This window comes from Zalophus californianus, chromosome 14 (genome assembly GCF_009762305.2).
Source record: "Zalophus californianus isolate mZalCal1 chromosome 14, mZalCal1.pri.v2, whole genome shotgun sequence".
Taxonomy (NCBI): domain Eukaryota; kingdom Metazoa; phylum Chordata; class Mammalia; order Carnivora; family Otariidae; genus Zalophus; species Zalophus californianus.
The window spans coordinates 89,428,690-89,442,391 of record NC_045608.1 but is presented as its reverse complement, the minus strand read 5'-3'; the positions used below and the strand labels follow the sequence as shown (position 1 = coordinate 89,442,391).

The following is a 13,702-nucleotide window of genomic DNA, read 5'->3' as shown; positions in this document are numbered from 1 at the left end:
AGCCTAAGGAGTCTTGACTTGTCCTGCATGGGTATGTCATAATTTAAAAAATCTTAAATCTTTTCAGGATCCATTGAAAATGGATATGTGAAGCTTGTTGTTATAAGTTTCAAAAATAACACAGAACACCTACCTCTTATTGGAAAAGTTGGCCTCTCTTGGAGAACGGATGTTTTCAATGGCTGTATAAAGGTAATTTGTTGTTTTATTTTCTTAATGTAACCTGGTTTCTGTATAATAAAAAAGTCTGTGTATATCTTTGATACTGCTTTTAAAGTCCCAGTTTTAGTGTTCTAATGTCTGAAGATACGTGCGCATTCTCTTAGCCTGTACCTTCTGGTTTTTGCTGAGTGTGGGGATCAGGAGTGGTGCGTAATATGCAGCAATGTTTTTGTACCCCTGCCCTCCCTTGAAGCCCCTCTGTCTGTCTGTCTGTCTGTCTGTCTTGTGGAGAAAAAGTGGAGCTCTAGGTTGGACCAGGCAAGTAGCATTGACTCAACATCTTACTTGCTCTTACATCAGGTTACCAGTCAGGATACAGAGATTTCCTGGAACACCCTCCCTTGAACAGTTACGGTTGGGAGTCGGCAGGGAAGGGGGAAAGAAGAGGGGGCGGAGGAGCATGAGAGCCTTTGAGACATAGTTTTGTTTCCTCTGTGATCTTGTGCCCGTGGCTGCCCCTGGTTCTCATTGTTCTCTGTCTCTGCTTTGTGGGATGGATGGCATTTACCTGTTCCTGGCAAGCCACTGGGATCTGTCATCAGTAACACGCCTCTCTTCTGCCGTGCAAGTGTGGACACTTTGTTAGGACGATTACTGGTGATGACAAGGGCAGTGTTATCATTGAGTGTTGAAAACAGTTAATTATCATTAAGTATTCTCTCTTGAGCCACTTGTTATTTGATACAGTGAGCTGGTTTATTAGCCCTTATTTATTGGAAAACAAACATTTAAACTTTGGTATAGATTATTTTTATCATATATAAAAGAACCTTCATGTCTTTAAGAGCACAGATCCTTTTTTAATGGGTCTTATAAAAATATGTACTAAAATAAAATATTATAGTCAGAGTAGACCTTGTGGTCCAAGAAAGGCAAAATACAGATACTGAAGAGTTAACGTGTCTGTGTGATTATAAAACTGATGTAATTTGTTCTGTGTTTTCTGGTATTTGGAGCAGGATGAGAGCGGAGTGAGGGACGTGGAGTAGTTCTACAGAGAAACAGAGCTCCATCATAGCTCTCGTCACACACACAGTCTCTGGTGGGACTTTAGGTAGGACACCCTAAATAGCATTTTAGCTGCAACTGCGGGGACAGATTTTTTACAGCAAACAGAAGCCGAAGGTGTAGCTTCAAAATGAGCTCCAGGCCGTGATTCCGTAGGTCGCTAGACTGACGTGACTCAGGAATGCATTTTTCCAGTAAAATGGCTTGATCTGAAAACGGGGTTTGGTCCTTGCAGTCAGGCATGGGCTGCATGTCCCTGCACACTTTCTCCTGCAGTTTCTTCTCCCACCTGGGCTCTGGGGGGAGCTGGAGTGGGGCTCCATGGCTGTACCCTCTCCCGGGGGCCTGCTGCGGCTGGGCAAGGTCCATTTGTATTTTCCTGTTCGTAATTTGGGGTTTGGTGTTAGGACTGAGCTACCCTCAGAGGTCCTAAAGGGCGAGGTAAGGGATGCCCTGTGCCTTGTGTTTGCCGCGCGGGTCGGGCATTTCCCTCAGGCATCTGAGCAGCGTGACTATTGTGAAACTATAAAACATGTTTTGAGAAATTGCTCTCAGGGTATTTATTAACAAGGGTAAACTGTAAAAAAGTTTCTTAAATACATATAACTATGAAAAACCAACAAAGCGGCATGCTTGTGGCAGAGATTGTGGAAACGGCCTCCTGGACTGTCACTCAGCACGCTGTTGTGGTGCAGGTCAGTGAGAAAGTGTCACCCAAGCCGTCAACTCTGGGCCCGGGACAGATACCAGTGATCGTGATAATGACGGACGGCGAAGCTGCCCGTTGCACTGTGTTGTCGAAGTGGCGTGTGGTCACGGGTGGGCTCTCTGGGGTCCTCCTGGTTACTGTTCACAGAGGGATCTTCTCTGCCAGAGGAGCCACGGGAGTGTGAGGCCGGCCCCGTTGGTCGTTCAAACCAGACGTAACGCCCGCCTGGGTGCCTGGAGTCCAACATCAGCAACCCATCGTTTTGTACGGGGGATTGCTCAGCCATAAATACTTAAAAACATCACGTTAAAAGCTGATGAGGTTTTCTTTTCCTTTTCAAAGTCAGCTTGTGGTCTCAAATACATTGTAGAGCCGCCTGTCCCGGGTGCTGTTAGTGCTGAACCCACACAGGCCCGCTGTTCTCCGACCGCTCTCCAGTCTGTCTTACAAAGGCCGTTTGAGTGGCCTGGGTGGTTGCTGCTACAGGCTTCGGTAGAATTCAGGGCCGGTCAAAACCGCTCTCCTGCCCTGCCTTCTCTTCGTTCCTATCAGAAGTGCTGATGGATGGAGTGTCCTTTGGTAAGGCTTTTCTTATATCCATTCCTTGTACTTTCTCCTTTCCTGCCTTGGCATTTTTTGTGTTATTTTAATGTTACTTACTTCTAGATCTATATGGAGCTCAGCATTCGTTGTAATTCAAGCCAGATATTTTAGTGTAACTGTGGTTGTGCTTTATGCAAGAATAGTGAAGCCTGCCGATGGGCGTGTCCCAGGTTCAGTGTGTGATGGTGGCTGTGCCCCCACCCCAGCCCCCAAGAAAGATGCCCTGGTGGATTTGCTGGCAGTGCTGGGTGATTGAAGGAGTCGGCACCTTGGGAGGAACCCGACACCCCACGTGCATTAAGGAGGAGGTGGCCTCTGTGCTCTGTGAAGCAGGGTTTGGGTATCCACTGAGCCTGGAAAGGGGTGGAAGAGCCCAGCGGTGGCTGTCTGTCCATCTTGAGCTTCCCCAGTGTGACCGGGCTCCGCAGCAGAGGAGGGAGGGGGTACCAGGAGGTGGGTGGAAAGGCAGGCTGGGGGGCGCTCACAAAGGGCCTCACAACCTAGGATAAAGAATTTGGAGTTGAGGCTGTTAAAGGGTTTTTTTGTGCCACTGTGTGCCGGGTGTTCCATAGGATATGTAGGAATTGGAGAATGCTAGGCTTTTAGAACCAGGAGAGCTTCGGAAGATAGCTCACAACTCTGTCTGGCAGCTGAGGGGCCGAAAGCAGACAGGAAGCCGTTTCCTGAAGGGCTCAGGGCTCATGAGCAGCATCCTTATCAAAGAGTTCTTATACCTCTTGACCCTGCCTCCTGGATTTCCTTCTCTATCTTCCTCTGGAATGTTGGGGCAGCCCAGGGTGTCACCTTCTTCTCATGGTCTCCTCCTTGCTCATGGTTCTAGCCACTGTGTCTGTGCTGCTGGATTTTGATGAGGTTTTAAGTAACAAAACCGAGAGACTGCTAAACCAGTAGTTAAGATAATGAAGGGCGATGGGGTAAAGAAAGGCTTGGGTCCGCATGACCACCCGGCCAGGTGTATTATCTTGGGCATTGACATGGCCACGGAGCTTCCTTCATCAAATGGCCGTGATGATAGCTGTTTATTCCAGAAGGGCTCTGGCTGCCTGAGCACAGACAGAGACACATTCTAGCTCTCAGGGTTGGCTTTGGTTCCCCCTGTTCTCAGCCCCAGTGAGCCCTTCTCCATGGTCTGTGAACGTAGTCCCTGTTCTGTCAGAAGCAGAGGGTGTGATCGGTGGATGTGTGCTGTTCCAGGACGTGGAGGGTCTAGTGTTGGGCTCCTCAGGCTGTCTCGCTGGATGGCCCGCATCTCATGTGGGCAGTGGCTTTCAGCTCTGGTCTGTATTCTCTGCCATCGGGGGCCGGGGATGGTTCATGTTGGCTTGTTCTTCACTCAGGTCTCCTCCAGAGGCAGGAACCACTTCTCATCCCTTACTTACTAGACCATCTCTCTCTCTCTCTCTCTTTTTTTTTTTTTAACTTTTGGAATGTTTGTGTTCCTTTAATTTCTCTCTGAGAAACACTTTTTTGAGTCAGGACTCTTTGGCCTGATCATACTCAGGTCCAAATGGTCAGTGCTATTGGCCACATTTAATCGTTTATAGATCTCTGAAAGCAGTGTTTATGCTGACATCTATAATATCTTTATATATCTCTCTATGTAGGTATCTGTAATATCTGTGTCTCTATAATTAGGTTGATATCATTGTTCCATTTTGTGCAGATATCTAAGAGTAAGCATTTAAATTCCAATTAGTAAAATACTAACAGAGGGCATAAGTCATGGCAAATAATGAGCCATTTCTTAAAAAGGGAAGTGTTAGAAGATTTTAGCCTTCATACTACCACATAGTTTCTTGAGAAAAAAAAATTAATTCTTGAGAATTAAATAAAATAGTATATGTAAACTGCTTGGATTAGTGTTTAGTAAACAGAACATGTTAAAAATTATAGCTAACGTTACACACTCATGTTCATTTCATAGCATTTTTTCACAAGAGTCAAAGGTGACTCAAAGAAACCCGGTGTCCACCAGAAGCTGAACGGATAAACACAAGGTGGTGTACACATACTATGGACTATTGTCCCACCCTACAAAGGAAGGAAATTCTGGCACACGCTACAACATGGATGAACCTTGAGGGCATTATGTTAAGTGAAATAAGGCAGACACAAAAGGTCAAATACTGTAAGATTCCACTTACATGAAGTCCCGAGAGTGGTCAGTTCACAGAGACATTGAGTAGAATGATGGTTCCCAGGGGCTGCAAGGAGGGAGGGCTGGGAAGTTAATGGGTCCAGAGTGTCAGGCTTGCGAGATGAAAAGGGCTCTGGAGGTCTACGGTACTGAAGGCCGCACAGCAGTGTCACTTAATGCCACTAAGCTGTACGCTTAAAAACGGTTGCAGTGGTAAAGTTCTGTTGCGTGTGTTTTACTACAACTAAAAAAATCAATGTATATTGATTAATCATTATCAGCACCTCCCCCGACTCAAGTCCCCGTGCAGCAGTGACTCTTCACGTGGCATTGTAGATGCAGCGTGTCTGAAATGGACACGTTTCTTCTCCCCAGACCCTGCCCTTCTGCAGCAGTGGGGGAGAGAGTAGAAGGTCAGCGCCCCTTTCTCCCCTACCCAGACCTCCCGATACCAGGTGCTGCTCAGTGTGTCTTATAGATACTTCTTCCATCTCTTTCCCGTGAGTTACTACCACCGACGGCTGAGGGCTCACGTTACTGTCTCCTTGCAGGCGTGTAATGGTCACCAATGTCCCTGTGCTGTTCTCGCTGCCCCCACCCGTTTCATTGCTCCGTTTATCGGAGATGCATTTACTGGCACTGGTTGCTGCTTGCGGTGGTGGAGGTGATGTGAGAGCCACCCTGCCGCCCGCATGACCCCGTCGCCCCCCAGCGCCCCTGGTTCCTAGTCCCTCCAATGCTTCTTGCTCATTCACCGTCTTGGTGTGGCCCTGCCTTCTTCTGTAACTCTGTTCTCTTCTATCTCCTCCCTCCCCTTTCACTTCATCCTTCACGGCAAAGGCTTCATTTACGCATTTACACACGTATTAGTTAGACCTGGAAATCAGGTCCAATTGGCCATTTTGCCCTTACACTCATGAGTATTTGTGTTTATTTTGTAGAGTTGTTCTATAATGGACGTAACCCTTTTGGATGAATATGGGAAACCCTTTTGGTGTTTCAGTTCCCCTGTTTGCATGAGATCTTCCGGGCCCTCTGATGGGCCTAACTTCTTGGGACACACTTACTATGTTGACTATGTGGACTCGGAAGGAAAAGTGCACATGGAGCTGGTGTGGATCAAAGAGACAGAAGAATACTTCATCGTCAGCCTGGTCCTTTACCTGAGGATAGCAAAAATAAACCACTGGTTTGGGACAACATACTAAGTATTGGCAGGGGGTGGCAAATTATTGTTGCTGTTTGTTTATTTTGGACTCACCGGTTGTGTTCTTGGTGTTGGAAGTTGAAATAAAGCAGTCTGTTTGAAGCGTGCTTCTTTCACATTAGAAATTATGATTTATGGGTCATTTCAAAGTTAATGTTTAGAGAATTAAGTTAAATTTTAAAAACATGAAAATAGCATGTCCCAATGAAAATTCATATAAAATAAGGAAAAAGATATTTACTTCTCTTTTGCCCTTAGAATTTAAAAGACAAGGAATTCTGCTTAAGCGTGTGATCACTGTGTGATCAATGTGTGTGTATGTGTGTGCATGTGATCACTGTGCACATGTGTGCGTGTACATGTGTGTGTATGTGTGTGATCATTGTGTGCACGTGTGTGTGTGTGTGGTAGAGATAAAGTTTTTTTTCTTTATTGGCTAGAACCCAAAATGAAAAAGTATTTAAATATGAACTTCATGGTGTCCATTGACATGAGAAAGTGCTGTATTCATAGCATTCAGCAGCCACATTAGTATTTAATGAAACTAAATTCAACAAGGGCCTACCTCACAAGGTAAGATGTATCTGAAATCATTTGAAGAAACTGTCATTGCTTAATAGAGCAAAGTGTGATACAAATGCAGTGAAGACCCCCAGCTGGACATTAGTGGAGACCCAGACGGATGAGTTAGTGGTGAGCGCATCCTCTGCAGAAGTGCTTTAAGAGAATTGACAGGCACTTGGGCTTCAAACAGGGGTAACGTGTATCTAAGTATATGTGGTTTTTTTTTCTTTTTTTTTTTTTTAGGGATTTTGTTCTAAATTCGTTTTAGATTGTATAGATTATTTTTTGATCATGTCTTTATCTCCTTAAGGTTACTCTCAGAAGTGATTTCTTTTTTTTAATTAATTAATTAATTTATTTATTTGACAGAGAGAGACACAGCGAGAGCAGGAACACAAGCAGGGGGAGTGGGAGAGGGAGAAGCAGGCTTCCCGCAGAGCAGGGAGCCCGATGTGGGGCTCGATCCCAGGACCCTGGGACCATGACCTGAGCCGAAGGCAGACGCTTAACAAGTGAGCCACCCAGGCGCTCTCAGAAGTGATTTCTGAAATGCCGTGTTGCTCCTACTGGGAGGCGCGTCCCCTCCTTTCTATTTTTCTTTCTCGTCCTGATCTATCTGATCAGCTCTCTCTCGAGGGATGTTTGTGTGTGTGTGAGCTGCTTGAAGAATGCAATAAAAGATCTGGGACAGATATTAGGTTCTTAGCCAAAGAAAGTGACAGTACAAAGGACTCCTGCCCCGATGCCGTCCCTGCTGTCCTGACCTCTGGGGCCTCGCGCAGGAGCCCTGGGAAGGGAGAAATCTGAAATCTGGGTCAGAGCGGAGAGCAGGGGATCATGTTATTTCGTGGTACCCCCAGAGAGGTGCAGAGCACCTGCCCCACCTGGGTGAGCGTTGGGGGGATGGAGAGGCAGTGGCTTGAGCCATGAAGACGTCAGGAGAGGGGTGGAAGCCACGTGTCACCTGAAGGTCAGAATTGGAAGATGACCATGAGACTGTGGTGATGCCTGCAACTCATTGAGTTAAACTGTGGAGGGTGTAGATGTCCTGGAAATGTCGGAAGCCAGGCAGAGGCAGAGACCAAGCATGGTTCTCTTTAGCCCCAGGGGAATGCTATCTGGATGCGGGGGGGGGGGGAACTCAGGCTGGGGCGTCTTGTTAGAACTCTTGTGCATACTGAATTGAGTGTGTAATGTCTGCCTGCCAGACTGCTAGTCCCGTGAGCAGGACTCAGCTCTCTTGTTTACTACTCTATCTCCAGCATCTAACAGGATGCCAGTCTCATAATGTGATTTGTTGAATCAACAGAAATTATTATAAGGAATATACCAGCAGCTATGGGAGCATGAAGGAAGCAGGCACAAATTCTGACTTGAGGAGCCTGGGAGCCCTTCACATCTGAGTTCGCTGTGAGCAGTGCTGGCGAAGGGTGAGTGCAGGCGAGGAAGGGCATTCACGGCGTCCTGGCATTTGTGAGCATCTTATCAGAGCAGGGTGTGCGCACCACACATCACCAAATGGTGCCAGAAGACCCCGCCCTGCCCCCACCTCTCCTCTCGTGGGTCTAAGATAACGTTCAGCTGTTTAAAGCTGTTTCTTCTCAGGTTTGCCCCCGTATTTCTAAGTAATATTCTTCTGTGGCTGTTTCTGGATTTGTCAGTTTTGGACATCTATTGACTTAAGGTATAGATAAAATAATAGCTTTTCTATTCCAGCCATCTTCTCTCTTGCATCATATCAAATATAGCAGTTTTATGTAGTTGTTATGGTTTGTTAATTATGACTGTGGCATCGTTCCCTGCAGAGTCAGAGTAATAGGGCACTTCTTTCTTTTACAGCTTTTTCTTTTTCTTGGATGCATAATTGTCTCCCTTTTTTCTTGCATGGCTTTGGTGAAACTTAGATTTTCCAAGAAGTTCAGTCTTTCATATGTTGGTCAATTTTTTCAGTATTTTTTTCTAAGTCAATCATGTCAAATAATCTACGAATTCTATTTTTTCCCCAGGCTATTTCATTTCCAGAGTTCTGCCTCTATTTGCTTTAAACTTCTTTTTAGCCCTGCTGGACAGCGTTATCCTGGGAAGTTCCTGTGGGAATCTTATTTTATGGAGTCCTGTCTTCCTCTTTCTTCATTTATATCTTTTTTTGTGTGTGTGTGGTGCACATTCTCCTGCCGCTTTCTAAGAAAAGTGACGTGGGAGACACATTTTGGATCCATGAATTCCTGAAAATGTCTGATGGATGGTTTAATTGGGTAGACACTGTAGGATGACAAATGTTTTCTCTTAGAACGTGAAGACAGCTTTAACATGTGCACATATCCTAGCATTGCTGTTGATGGAGATTGTGCCATTTTGATTGTTCTTCCTTTGTATGAGAGCTGTTCTCTTTCTCTTCTCTAGCTTGGTATTTCAAAATTTCAAGACATTGTGCCTTGGAGTAAATCTTTTTCATTCATTATGGGTCATTTAAAGAATTTTTTACTTCAATTCTGGATTTAAAAAAGTATTTTCTCTTTTTCTGTAGCTTTAATCAACTGTCATGCTTTTTGGATTGATTTTCCGATTATTTCTATCTTCTTAGTCTTTTCTTCTGGAATATTGTCTCACTTTTGTTTTTCAGTCTTTCTGTTGATTTTTTTTTTTATTTTGATGATTTGGTCAAGTTTTTATAAGAATTATTTTTCTTTATTAAACTTTCTGTACCTGTCTCATAAATGCAATATTTTCCTAAACACAGGGGTTGGCAGACCTTTTTCTTTGAGGGGCCCGAGTGTCGTTTAGCCTTTGTGGGGAACGTGCGGTGCCTGTTGCATCTCCTCAGCTGGGTCCCCGCAGTGCGAAGTCTACAGATGGTGCACAAGCGAACGGGCCTGCCTGTGTTCCAGAAACCTTTATTTACTAAAACGGGCAGCGGGCTGAGATTGGCTTCAGGCTGTAGTTTGCAAGTCCGGCACAAAAGCCTCTGAGGTTATTTTTAGTTTTCCCAAAAAACTTCGTCCTCACCATTTGACAAAACCATAGTAGATTCTTATAGGCAAGAATCCTCAATGGATGCGAAAATTCGTGGGTGAAAATAGGAACAATATAGGGACGTAGTCTCGGAGTGTGTTGCCACAAGGCACTTGCTGTTACAGAGGACAGAATAGTGTATTCACAGTGGAGGGACCTGGGGAGACAGCTCGTTCCCCCACTGCTCCCCTCTGGCTCTGCAGATGCCGCCTCCTCACCTTGGCACACCGTGATTGCATGCTGTGCCACGAGGAGACCCATCGCACCCTGCCAGGGCCCCAACACATCATGCCTCGGTGGCCCCCACTCCTGCATGTGCAGCCTCCTCTCCCCATGTGGGCCCAGAAACATCACAGTGGGGCCACCATTTTATAAGATTTCAAGAGTCTTTTGATGCTGGGACATACCAATGCTCAGATAGATGAAAGGCAGCTCCGTATGAGGGAGGCTGGGCCATGCGGGGAGTTGTGCCCGGCGAAAGGGCGACAGCACACGAACTGGAGGGGGCATCTTATGAATGAAAAGCCCAGCATCGATAGCTAGGTTTTGAAAGCTCCTTATGGGTTGGCAGATTTGGATAATCCTCTGACAGGGGTTGTCCCTGGTTCTCAGGTGCCTACATCGGGGGCCACTGGGGGAGGTGCAGAGTGGCACCAGAGAGGGGGAGCCCCTCTGGTAAGGGAGTTGGGTGGGGTGTGGACTTAGCCTCTTAGGAAGGGGACTGACCTGCCTCTAGCCTCAAGACTGTCTCGGGACAGCAGTAAGAGAAGCCCCAAACCAAATCAAAACCAACCATATTACAGCCACTTCTCTGCATGGATGTCCTCATCACCCTCCTTAGGCCCGCCCCCCCTCACCAGGCTGCTTCAAGTGAGGCGCCCTCCTCACCCTGCCTGGACTGTGTGGATCCCCCACTCCACCCACTGCAGGTGCCCACCTCGTTGGACCTGGCTTCATGGCTGTAGGAATTAACAGTGGGGGAAGGGCAGATATTTCTCAAGGGTTAAGATATATTAGTGTGTGTCATAAATGCTCACACATTATGCCCAACCTAAATAATAAACCTTTTAGGGGGCTGACCATCTTAGTATTGTATGTAGTGACATTGTTTTCAGACATGTAAGATGAAAGCCTTTACTCATCGTACTCCTTTGTCTGAAAGGAAGACTTTTGACTGTAAAGCAAGAGGAATTATGCTGGATGTCTTAAATACAGTGAGGATGGAGACTCACGGAGTTAAATCAGTTCAAGTTAAATCAAAGTAACAGGTGCAAACTCTTAATTATGCAGTTGGTAAAGGAAACAAGCGTGAGCTACACCCAGAAAAGCATACCTACCACCGCTGTAGAATAAAAGGGACATATTTTTATTTCAAGAGTACTCCAGATGCAAAATCTTGCCTGATTTAAAATCAGACCAAAGATCTGACCAGCCTTCTTAAAGATGATTTTTATATGTCACCTGACTGTTGTCTCATTGTCATTAACCTTTGATAAGTCTGATAGTAACTGCTGCAGAAAGAAAATGCTCACACGAGAAAATCATTCTGCAAAATGTTTTTAATGCCCATAGTGTAAAGAATGTGCCTTTAAAGAACTGGGTGTGAAGGTGTGGGTTCTACACACTAGGGTACATTTCGTATGTGGAATATCACATCAACTTCAGCATAGGATGTCTTTTGTAGTCTCCTGCGGCTTCATGGACTAACATCTGGATTTTCCTTGAGCTTCCGCTAAACAAGACATGGGCTGCAGAACCCCCTGGGGCTGAAGGCTACCTGCACTGAGCACAGCTCAGTAGGATTAAGCACAGGGAAAGAAAGGGGGACAGTAGGGCACCTGGAGAAAGGAGGAGCAGCTGAAGGTGCCTCTCCCGTGATCAAGGCAGCAAGGTCCACCAGGCTGCAGGCAAGGTCGGGGAGGAAAGGGCTGGTCTGGGCACAGCTAGAAAGAGCGACGGGCCCTGCCTTCAGCAGAACAGGAGAGACAAGAGGACTCACGCAGGGACTCAGGCTCACACACCCATCATTTCAGGTGTACATAAAATTATGTTTTTTCCTGAAAATGATGCACAGGGATGAGCATGTGCTCTGAGAAATGCGAAACGGTCGGAGTTATCCGTGGAATGGCAGATTTTAGAGTCTTACCAAACTGGTTCAGCCTCAGCCTGGACAGCTGGCCTTAGTTAACGCTCTCATTTACCTTCTGGCCTCTTGGGGGTTATAAACTGAACTCTGGGAATTGCCCCGAAGGCAAATGTTTGCTAACTGGTTGACATATAGTCAAATGATTGAGTCACAGTGAAATGGGTATAAAAAGTACATTATTTTTATGTGTCTAATTCAGAAAAGTACCCATACACTTGAGATGAAACACCTATGACCTCTTACTGGCTTGCTGTTGGCTGTTCACCATGAAATAATGACTTTCATTTTTTTAAAACTTGAGAGCTTATTGTGTGCCAGGCACTGTGTAACAAGCTTTACCTGTGTCTTTAAAATCCTTAAAAACCCGGGTCACCTGGGTGGCTCATCGGTTAAGCGCCTGACTCTTAATCTCAGCTCAGGTCTTAACCTCAGGGTCATGAGTTTGAGCCCCACATTGAGCTGCACGCTGGGCATGGAGGCTACTTAAAAAAAAAAAAAAAAAAAAAGTCCTTAAAACCCCTGCGGGGTAGGTAGTGTGCTAACAACATTGTATGACAAGGAGCTGAGGTTCAGAGGGATTATATGCTCAGAGGTGCACGTCTGGTAACAGAGCTAGGATTCACCTGTCTTTGAAGCCCGTGCCTAACTGTTACTGCGTACTGCTGCGTATTCTGTGGCACTTACTTTGGGAAAAGCAAAATAAGGCTCTTAGGAGACGATAAGGCATCCTACAACTCAATAGCAAAAATAACTTGATTTTGAAAATGGGCAAAAGACTTGATAGGCATATGGCCAACAGGTATATGAAAAGGTGGTCAGGATCACCAATCCTGAGGGAAATGCGAGTCAAAGCCACAGTGAGGGATCACCTCACACCTGGAAGGATGCTGAAATCAAAAACCCGAATGTAGCAAGTGTTGGTAAAATTGCGGAGAAACCGGAACCCTTGTGCACTATTGGCAGGAATATAAAATGGTGTAGCCACTGGGGAAAACATGATGGAGGGTCCTCAAAAAACTAAAAATAAAACTACCATATGATTCAGAGCTATCATAATCCCACTTCTGGGCATATATGCAAAGGCATTGAAATCAAGATCTCGAAGAGGTTTCTGCACCCCCATGTTCATTACAACAGCCAAGATACGGATGCAATCTCCATAGACAGATGAATGGATAGAGAAAATGTGGTGTATGCATAAAGTGGAATATTTTTCAGCCTTAAAACAGAAGGAAATCCTGCTATACGTGGATGAATGTTGGAGACATTATGTTACGTGAAGTAAGCCAGTCCTAAAAGGACAAATACTGATGATTCCACTTACATGAGGTGTCTAAAATAGTCAAGCTCAGGGAAGAAGAGAACAGAGCAGCCCCCGGGGGCTGGGGGAGAGGGCAGTGGGGCGGATGTTCGTTGGGCATAAAATTCTAGTTATACAAGATGAATAAACTCGAGGGATCTGTACAACACAGTGTCTACATTTCACGATATCGTATACTTAAACATTTGTTAAGAGGGTAGATCTCATGTTGTGTTCTCACCACAATTAAAAAGACAACATGGGTAGTATTTCCATGTGGCAGCATCTCTGATGGGCACTCAATTCAGGCACCATTTTTTTTTAAAGACTTATTTTGATTTATTTTAGAGAGTGCATGTGAGCAGGGGTAGGGTCAGAGGGGGGGAGAGAGAGAGAGAAAATCGTCAAGCAGACTCCCCATTAAGCCCGGAGCCCGATGCGGGGCATGACCCCAAGACCTTGAGATCATGACCTGAGCCGAAATCTAGAGTTGTCCACTTAACCAACTGAGCCACCCAGGTGCCCCAGACACCATTCTTTTATTCTTTTAGAAACAGGACCTTCTCTTGTTAGGAGACATATGCCCTCTCTCGATAATTTTTTTTTTTAAGATTTTTTTTATTTATTTTAGAGAGCATGAGCGGGAGGGGCAGAGGGAGAGGGAGAGAGAATCTTAAGCAGACTCCATGCTGAGCATGGAGCCTAACATGGGGCTTGATCTTATGACCCTGAGATCACGACCTGTGCCAAAATCAAGAATCTGACACTTAACC

At 45.6% G+C, this 13,702-nt stretch overlaps 1 protein-coding gene across 6 annotated transcripts in view; it reads left to right on the top strand.

Annotated features, from left to right (window-relative positions):
* Nucleotides 1–6,023, top strand: part of FBXO15 (F-box protein 15) — a 47,510-nt gene extending 41,487 nt beyond the window's left edge. For all 6 annotated transcript variants that reach the window (XM_027576765.1, XM_027576763.2, XM_027576760.2 and 3 more), the window contains 2 exons: nucleotides 68–192; nucleotides 5,642–6,023. In XM_027576765.1, the coding sequence (XP_027432566.1) occupies nucleotides 68–192; nucleotides 5,642–5,908 (392 nt within the window). In that variant the 3' untranslated portion in view covers nucleotides 5,909–6,023. The remainder of the gene's footprint in view (nucleotides 1–67; nucleotides 193–5,641) is intronic.
* Nucleotides 6,024–13,702: the final 7,679 nt, after the last annotated feature.